The 9,180-nt window shown below is 38.8% G+C and overlaps 1 protein-coding gene across 1 annotated transcript in view; it reads right to left on the minus strand.

Moving 5' to 3' along the window:
- The window catches only part of SYTL5 (synaptotagmin like 5), a 224,829-nt gene that overhangs the window by 97,827 nt on the left and 117,822 nt on the right, over positions 1 to 9,180 (minus strand). The window contains exons 3-4 of the mRNA XM_007957658.1: positions 8,874 to 8,989; positions 7,108 to 7,216 (exon numbers count right to left, since the gene is read on the minus strand). Of these exons, the coding sequence (XP_007955849.1) occupies positions 7,108 to 7,216; positions 8,874 to 8,989 (225 nt within the window). The remainder of the gene's footprint in view (positions 1 to 7,107; positions 7,217 to 8,873; positions 8,990 to 9,180) is intronic.

Consider the following 9,180-nt stretch of genomic DNA (forward strand, 5'->3'; position numbering starts at 1 on the left):
AAGGCTCAGGGGTCCAAGATTATCTTCTGTGTCTGTGTTAATTGGTTTCCCTTTTCTTTGTTGAAGAGGGTCTGTGCAATCCTTCTGCCTTGTCAGCCATCTTGCCCCGCCTCCTGTGTTCAAATTTTTGTGGATCTGTCAAACGATTTTTCACAATGGCTGTAACAATTTACAATCTCACTGAGAGGAAGCAATTCTTAGGATGGCCCAAACAGCTATAGGTATCCCTCCCCCAGCATCTTTGAGATTGGAACAACCACTTTCTGTCCCCCTCAGAAGCCTAATTGTTTCCTAAATAAGCAGCAGGACTAAATAGGTAGAATTTGGGGCTGGTGCCCACAAGTTTGACTACCCCCTTCTTGGGTGATAAGGTAGAAAAATTTGCATTGTGCTCTGTGCAGTGACACCTGCAATCCCTGGAGTATAAAACTAGATAGGGAAAGCTCCTTAGGGTCCTTCACCCAAGATGCAAAGTGAGGGAGCATGCTTGGAAGTTTTCCATCTGTGCCCAGACAGTTTTAGAGCCAGGGAGGGCTGCTCATCAAGGAACTTTTCCTATTGTATGCTGCTTGTTGTGAGTAATTAAAATGGTTTTCACTACTGCCCATACCAGGTGTGTCTCCTGTGTACAATTTGTTCAGGAAAAATGGACATAACACCCATGGAGCGGTTGGTGCCACTGGGTGGAATTCTCATCCCAATATACTAGTGATTGCTTGGGAACCAGCAATAGTTTTTAAGGCAATCTGTGTGTGCAAGGCACCCACCAGCAATGGGTAAGGATTGCTGCTTCTCCACAAACTCTCCAGCACCTAGTATTTTCCTTGTTATTTTCTTTATCATTGCCATTCTTTCAATGGGTATGAGATGGTATATCATTGTCATCTTGATTTGCATCTTGCTAATGTATGTATTATCCTGGGAAAATATGCTGCAAAAGACCTCTTTAAAGTGCTGAAGGGCAAGGATGTCTCTTTATAGTTTAAGGTGTGCCTGAACCAAGCCATAGTATTTTCAATCACCTCATCTGCATATGAGAGCTGGACAATGAATAAGGAAGACTTAAGAAGAGTTGATGCTTTTGAGTTGTGTTGGTGAAGAATACTGAAAGTACCATGGACTGCCAAAAGAACTAACAAATCTGTCCTGGAAGAAAGGTAGCTGGAATGCTCCTTGGAAGTGAGAATGGCCAGACTTCATCTCACCTACTTTGTTCATGTTGTCAGAAGGGACCATTCATTCCCTGGAGAAGGATATCATGCTTGGTAAAGTGGAAGGTCAATGAAAAAGGGAAAAGCCCTCAACAAGATGGATTGACACAGAAGCTACAATAATGGGCTCAGGTATAGCAAGGATTGTGAGGCTGGCACAGGATAGGACAGTGTTTTGTTCTGTTGTACATAGGGTCACTATGAGTTGGAGATGACTTGATGGCACCTAACAGCAACAACAATGGAAGAAATGATGAAGTGAAAGATCTGAACAGAAGATTTCAAAGGGGGCTCAAGAAAACAAAGTAAAGTATCATAACAAAATGTGCAAAGACTTGGAGTTAGAAAATCAAAGGGGGAGAACATGCTTGCCACTTCTCAAGATGAAAGAACTGAAGAAAAAATTCAGACCTCAAATAGCAATATTGAAGGATTCTATGGGCAAAATATTGAACAATGTAGGAAGCATCAAAAGAAGATAGAATGAATATACATAGTCACTACCAAAACAAATTGGCCAACGTTCAACCATTTTGGGGGGTAGCATATGGTATTGAACTGCTGATACTGAAGGAAGAAGTCTAAGCTGCACTGAAGAAAGTGGTGAAAAACAAACTTCCAGGAATTGACATAATACTCATTGAGATGTTTCAACAACTGAATGCAGCGCTGGAGGCACTCACTCTTTTATATCAAAGAATTTGAAAGACAGCTACCTGGCCAAGAGATCCATAGTTGTGCCCATTCCAAAGAAAGATGATCCAACAAAATGTAGAATTATCAAACGATATCATTAATACCTCACGTAAGTAAAATTTTACTGAAAATAATGCAAAAACTGTTGCAGCAGTACATTGGTAGGGAACTGCCAGAAATTCAAGCTGGATTCAGAAGAGGACATGGAATGAGGGATATCAGTGCTGATATCAGATGGATCTTGACTGCAAGCAAAGAATACCAAGAGGAAGCTTATCTGTGCTTTATAGACTATGTAAAGTCATTTGACTGTGTGGATCATAACAGATTATGAATAACATTGAAAAGAATGGGAACTCCAGAACACTTAATTATGTTCATGAGGAACCTGTACATAGACCAAGAGGAGTCGCTCAAATAGAACAAGGGGATACTGAATGGTTTAAAATCAGGAAACGTGTGCATCAGGGTTGTATCCTTTCACCATACTTATTCAATATGTATGCTGGGAAAAATAATCTAAGAAGCTGGGCTATATGAAGAAGAACACAGCATCAGGATTGGAAGAAGACTCATTAACATCGTGCAATATGCAGATGACACAACCTTCCTTGCTGAAAGCTAAGAAGACTTGAAGCACTTACTGATGAAAATCAAAGATGTGGATTTTCAGTGTGGATTACATCACAACATAAAGAAAACAAAAGTCCTCACAAATGGACCAATAAGCAACATCATGATAAATGGAGAAAAAGTTGAAGTTGTCAAAGATTTCATTTTCCTTGCATACACAACCAATGCCCAAGGAGGCAGCAGTCAAGAAATCAAACAATGTATTGCATTGGGCAACTCTGTTGCACAAGGCCTCTTTAAATTGTTAAAGAGCAAAGATGTCGCTGTGAAGACTAAGGTGCATCTGACCCAAGCCACTGGCTTTTCAATAGCATCATATGTATGTGAAAGCTAGACAAGGAATAAGGAAGATCACAGAAAAATTGATTCATTTGAATTATGATGTTGGGGAAGAGTACTGAATATACATACCATGGACTACCAGAAGAATGAACAAATCTGTCTTGGAAGAAGTACAGCCAGAATACACCTTAGAAACCAGAATGGCCGATTTCATCTCTCATACTTTGGTCATGTTATCAGGAGGAAGACGTCCCTGGAGAAGGGTATCATGCTTGGTAAAGTAGAGGGTCAGCAAAAAAGGGGAAAACCCTCAAGAAGATGAATTGGCATGGAAGTGTTTTACTCTGTTGCATAGGGTACAACATGAGTCACAACCAATTCGATGGCACCTAACAAATGGCTAATGAAAGGAGCTCTGGTGGTGCAGTGGTTAAACACTTGGCTGCTAACCAAAATGTTGGTGGCTTGAACCCACCAGTCGCTTTGGGGATAAAGATGTGGCATTCTGCCACAGTAAAGATTTACAGCCTTGGAAACCCCAGGAGTCAGGATTGACTCAACAGCAATGTGTTTGGTTTATTTATTTATTTATTTTTAATGGGTAATGACTTTGATCATCTTTTCATGTGTTTGTGGGGCATTTGAATATCTACTTTGGTGAAATGTGTGTTCACATCATTCACCCATTTCTTACTGAGTTGTTTATTGTTTGGTTATAGAAGTATTTTTAAAATTTTGAATGCTAGATCTTTATTAGATATATGGTCGCCAAACATTTTCTCCCACTCTGTAGGCTGTCTTTATATTTTTTGATAGAATCTTTTGATGAACAGAGTATTTAATTTTATGAGGTCTCATTTACTTATTTTGTGCTTTTTTGCAGCTTGTGCTTTGTTGTCATATCAGTTCTCACAAAAACCTAGGTCCAACAGCTTCATTCTTGCATTTTCTTCTACTATTTTCTTTAGTTTTAGTTTTCATATCAAGGTCCTTGATCCATTTTGAATTCGTTGTTGTGTGCAGTGTTAGGGTTGGATCCTGATTTGTTCTTCTGCTTGTAGATATCCAATTTTCTCAGAACAATTTACTAAAGAGACTCTTCTCCATTGAATGTATTTAGCACCCTTGTCGGAAATCATTTGACCATAGATGTATGCAGCTATTTCTGGGCTCTCTGTTCTTTTCCATTGGTCTAGGTGTCTGCTATACTAGTACCAGGTTATTTTAATTACTGTATCCATAGAGTATATTTTTAGGTCAGGAAGCGTGAGTCCCACTTCTTTATTTTTCCTCTTTGGGATTGATTTAGTTATTTGGAGTTACTTGCCCTTCCATATAAATTTGAGGATTGGCTTTTCCATTTCTGTCATGAAAGCTACAGGAATTTTGATGAGGATTGCACTGAACTTATAGATTGCTTTCGGTAGTACTGTTGTCTTAACTAAATTAGGCCTTCCAGCTGGCCAATGTTCTTCCATTTGTTTAGGTCCTTTTTGTTTTCTTTTAGCTATGTTTTATAGTTTTCTGTATATAAGTCTCTTACCTTTCTGGTTAAATTTATTTCTAGATATTTTATTTTTTTAGATGTTATTGTAAAAGGTAGTGTTTACTTAATTTGCTTTTCCACATTGTTGATGTATAGAAACCAGAACTTTGAACTCTGGTTTGACTCCTTGCTGAGAATTTGCATGTCCATCCCAGATATACTGAATCAGAAACTACATTTTAACAAGATAACACAAAAAAGTAGATTCTGATTCAGTACATCTGGGGTGGAAATACAAATTCTTAGCAGGTGGTTGAACCAGAATGAGCCAGTGTAGCCTTGATAGAAACCCTACTGATTTTTGTGTGTTGACTTGTTGTGCCCTACCACTTTGCTGAATTTATTTATTAGTTCTAATATTTTCCTTATGGAGACTCTACCCTTCTTATTCTTTGCCAGATCCCCTAAACCTACAGTGATGCCTGACACATATTAGAACCCAATCAATTCTTGTGGAATGAGTGAATGAACTCAGGTGCTGGAAACCATCCTTATATCTTCTATGACAATTCTCTTTGTGGTAAAGAAATACTGACAACGGAGTGTCTCATGTTGGATGAAATTTGATTGCATTCTTATTTCACTTAATTATTAGAAACTTAGGCAAAAACAACTTTTCAATGATTCAAATGCTGATACAGATCACTGAATTCTAAAACATGGGTGTTTTCAAATGCAGTTTAATAAAAAAAAAAAAAAAACCCTAAAACTATATATATATATATAGTTATGGCAGTGGGAGAGGTAAGTTCATTTACTTTACATTATACAGCTTTCCAGGGGGAAAAAAATTCCCAAAGTACCATGACAATCTTAATACAATCTGCCAAGTTGTCTCTGTTTCAAAGCACTCTGGAAGAGTGTTGTAGTCATGGTGTCAGAGGCCTCAATCTAACTGGAAAATTACACTTTTGGTGAGAACAACATTTAATGGTTCTCCATGTTGCTCTGGAACCACGTTGTGCAGTCTACATCTCTGCTTGCTACATAAGTGTCTTCCCACCTGCATTGTCTCTTTTTCCTTTTGCTACCTAAACCCCATCCACTTTTCAAGGTGCTCATCAAGTCCTACTTGCATTATGATGTCTTTCCTGATGGCTTCTGTGCTTTCCTAGCACTGATAATTTAAGCCAATTATTTATTGCCTTATGACAACTCTTGTAATTAACTAACACCCTTCTTTGTTTCAGAAAGACTTGGAAGCTCTTATTGTCATCTTATATTTTCTTGCAGTTCTTTTATACTTAGTAATTTTTCTGGTGTTTATTTTTCCTCCTAACTAGATGTTATATTCCTTAAAGACTGAGAGTTATTAGATTCCAATTTTGAGTTGCAGCAGAACTATGATGCTATGTTTAATGATTCAGGTGTCAGATAATTCACGTGCTACTAATTTAATTATTTTCTACTAACTCGAAGTCCACCATTTTATAACCGGCTCTGTGATGGCTTGGCTTGCAAATTGCAGTTCCTAGAAGCACTTGTGGGCTCTAAGTTACCTAATCAAATAAGCCATCAATTGTTATTTATGATCTAGATGCCATGGTGGATGTTACAACAGAAAGCAAAGAAGCCACTGGTCCAGGGCCAAGGGAGCTTATAATTAAATGTGGTATGTGTGCATGTGTGTGCATGCACACATGTTCAGGGATGGGGGATGTCAGAGTGTTATATGATAAGTGCTTCACATGCACAAGGCTTTGTGGGACCCCTGAAGAGTGATAAATTGATTCAAAATGGTAGGAATGGTCAGTGCATAGGATATGTGGTTACTTTCTTATGAATAGGCTATCTTTCCTATTCGTCTCTGGTAATTAATGAAGACAAGGTTAGTCATGAATGCTTGAGTTAGGTGATGTCTAAGGGTCCTTCCTACCCACAGTTCTGGATTCTAAAATTCAGACTTTTTGTAGACATAGGCTCAACAGTGGGAGCTTCTTACTCTGGCTCCTGCTGAGGGAAGAGATCAATGCTACTTGAAAATTACCGTAAAGTTACTTAGCATATATTGGAATTCCCATCACCTCAGCCACAAAATTGGCCAACAGCTTGAGAAACTGAGGCTGCAAAGGGCAGGACTGTGAAGTCAGGCAGCTTGCTTTTTGGTCCTTACAGCCTGCATTTTGGGGCCATTTTTCTCCCTTAATGGAACTTTGTTGCCCCATTTCCCACTGTCTCCTTACATCTTGCTCCCCCATGTACCTTCCATTCCTACTCTCAGTGATGGACACATATATTCAATATCTGAATTAAGTTACTAATGTGGCTTAGTGTATTCTTTTGTCCTTAAGTATGCCTGCATTTTTAACAGGGCATATAGTTTTAAGCCCGACTAATATAATTGATTTAGATATTTAATATATCAGCATCCAGGTTGAGGGGCTGGGTGAATATGAACATTCTACAACAAAGGCATTAGTGAACTCTTTAGAGACAAGAGTAGCTCTGACAGCAAATCTTCTCCCTAGAAGTAATGAGAACCATTTGGTGCCAGAACAGATATGTCAAATCAAAGGAAAAGTCTTACATGTTCAGGTCAGAGGGGACCTTCATTTATCTAAGACTGAAAGTAATTAAAACTCCATTTCCTGAGGAGCATAATAGGAGAGAATTATCTCGGTCAAGTCTCTGACCTCTTCTGAGTCCCTGAAGTGACATCAGATGAAAAACCAAGGAGTATTTATTTCAATGGTGCCTGGAATAAAGACTAAATATTCCTTTGGAAAGGATGAGTCTTACCCCTTTCTCCTGGGGCCACCATGGCTGGCCTTCTGCCCAACAGAAGGTGAAGTGTCTGACTTTTCTGCATCCTGACGGGTTTGATCTTGGCTCTGTATTTCTTCAGCTTCTCATTAAAAACAGACAGGAAACAAATTTACATACAAAATGGTCAGAAATGAGAGCAAATTTCTATTCTGAATTCACTTTCTTAGAATAGCATAGGCTAAAGAAGTATATAATAATTGACAATGATATTCCCTGATAAATTTCCCAGACCACAGTTATTTCTAACCTTTGAGTGTTTCAGAGTTAACTGAGGACTAAGATCAGGACTCAAGTGTGGGCAATTTGCTGCTAGAAGCTTTTGAGGGATGGCAACAACTGAGGAGCAAATACATCATTTCATTACAGATATTTTTAGGGCAAGGGAACGTAGGTTCATGAGTTCTCTACATCCTTGGAGACTAAGTTCTAGCTTGGGGTTCTAGAAACGGTACTCTGATTTCTGAACACATAAGCCAGACTCCCTGGGAAGGCAGGCACCTGGCCACACACCTGGTGACTTAAGAGAGAGTCCATAATCTAGAAGGTAGTGAAAACAGCTCTAACTAAGTGACTGCTTAATTCTAATTCCACTCTACTCTGGGGAATCAGACTATATGTTATCTATCTGAGAAAGACTTTTCTTGTTAGTGTCACACCCAGAATTGGTCCAAGCCTCCCAGCCTCACCTTCCTGATTTACAAACAACAGGACTTGCCTTCTATGTATGAAAGATGAGATAGCCTAATAACAGGCCAAAAGATGTCTGCTCCACTCTTTACTACACCATACATGAGAAATATATGCTCCTAAGTACAAGTAAGATTCAATATTTAACAATTAAGTTGTAGTTTAAATGCTCTGCATAGCATTCTCAAGATGAGGTATTATTTTCATTAGGTGCCAGGATAATTCTTCATTCAGTGTGACTGCCCTGTGCATTGTAGGCTATTTGGCATCTCTGGCCTCTGCCCACTAAATGTTGTTGATGCCCACTAGTCATTTTGACAACCAGTAATGCCCTGGGAGCTCTGGTAGCATAGTGGCTAAGGCACTTGACTGCTCACCAGGTGGCTGGCGGTTCAAACCCATCAGCCACTCCTCGGAAAGAAAGTTGGGCAATCCTACTTCCGTAGTGATACTGCCTCGGAAACCCAAGGAGGGGTCGCTATGAGTCAGGGCTGACTCGACTGGCACATAACAACAACAATGCCCTGCCTGGTATTTTCAAATGCTCCATTGTTTTTTTCTGGGGGGTGGGGTGGGGTGGGGTAGTGTGGGGTGGGGTGTGGTGGGCGGGAGGAGTATAGTGAGGAACTATTATGAAAACCATCATTTAAAATAAATCCTGTTGAAAAACCAAGGATTTCTTTTTCACTATGTGAATCATTTCATTCATCTATTTTATGTTAGTTTCTTAAATGTTTAGTAAAATATTGGCAGTACATTCTGGAAAAGAACAGTCTGTGATGAAGATAAATGCCTTCTTTCAACATCTCAGTATGTCAGATATATGGAAAATTACTGAAGGTTTTGTTTTCTACTGACTTCCTCTTCCCTTGTGTGAACTGCAGATTTAGAGAATACTCATCTGCTCTTTCCATGCTACCAAGTTTTAAAATGACCTAAGGGATTCAGGAAATTTAACTGTGCTTATTTGTCACATAATATAGGGAAGTAATTTAGATCACATAAATGAAGATTAAGAATGGTGTTTGAAACCAAATAATTGCTTTAATTACCTGGACTTCTTCTTAGGATCGACTGTCGGACAACGTCAGTACCCAGAACATTGACTTGCTTGAAACGTTTTGCCTTTTCTTCAAAAAACCATTCTCCAGTTATAATCTTTAGCTGCCTACTCAAGGGAAAAGGGGAGAGCATTGGTATTCAATTATTTAGCCAGAAAATTAACTCCTAAAAATCCCTAATCAAGTAACAAAGAGCCAGCTTTTTATAAAGTGGAAGAGCTTTCTCAATCTTTGGAGTATTTTACGATAATAATAATAATAATAATAATAATAATGGCCACTCTTTGATGAATACACA

Source organism: Orycteropus afer, unplaced genomic scaffold, assembly GCF_000298275.1.
Source record: "Orycteropus afer afer isolate SDZICR_OR568_19922 unplaced genomic scaffold, OryAfe1.0 scaffold00770, whole genome shotgun sequence".
Taxonomy (NCBI): Eukaryota; Metazoa; Chordata; class Mammalia; order Tubulidentata; family Orycteropodidae; genus Orycteropus; species Orycteropus afer.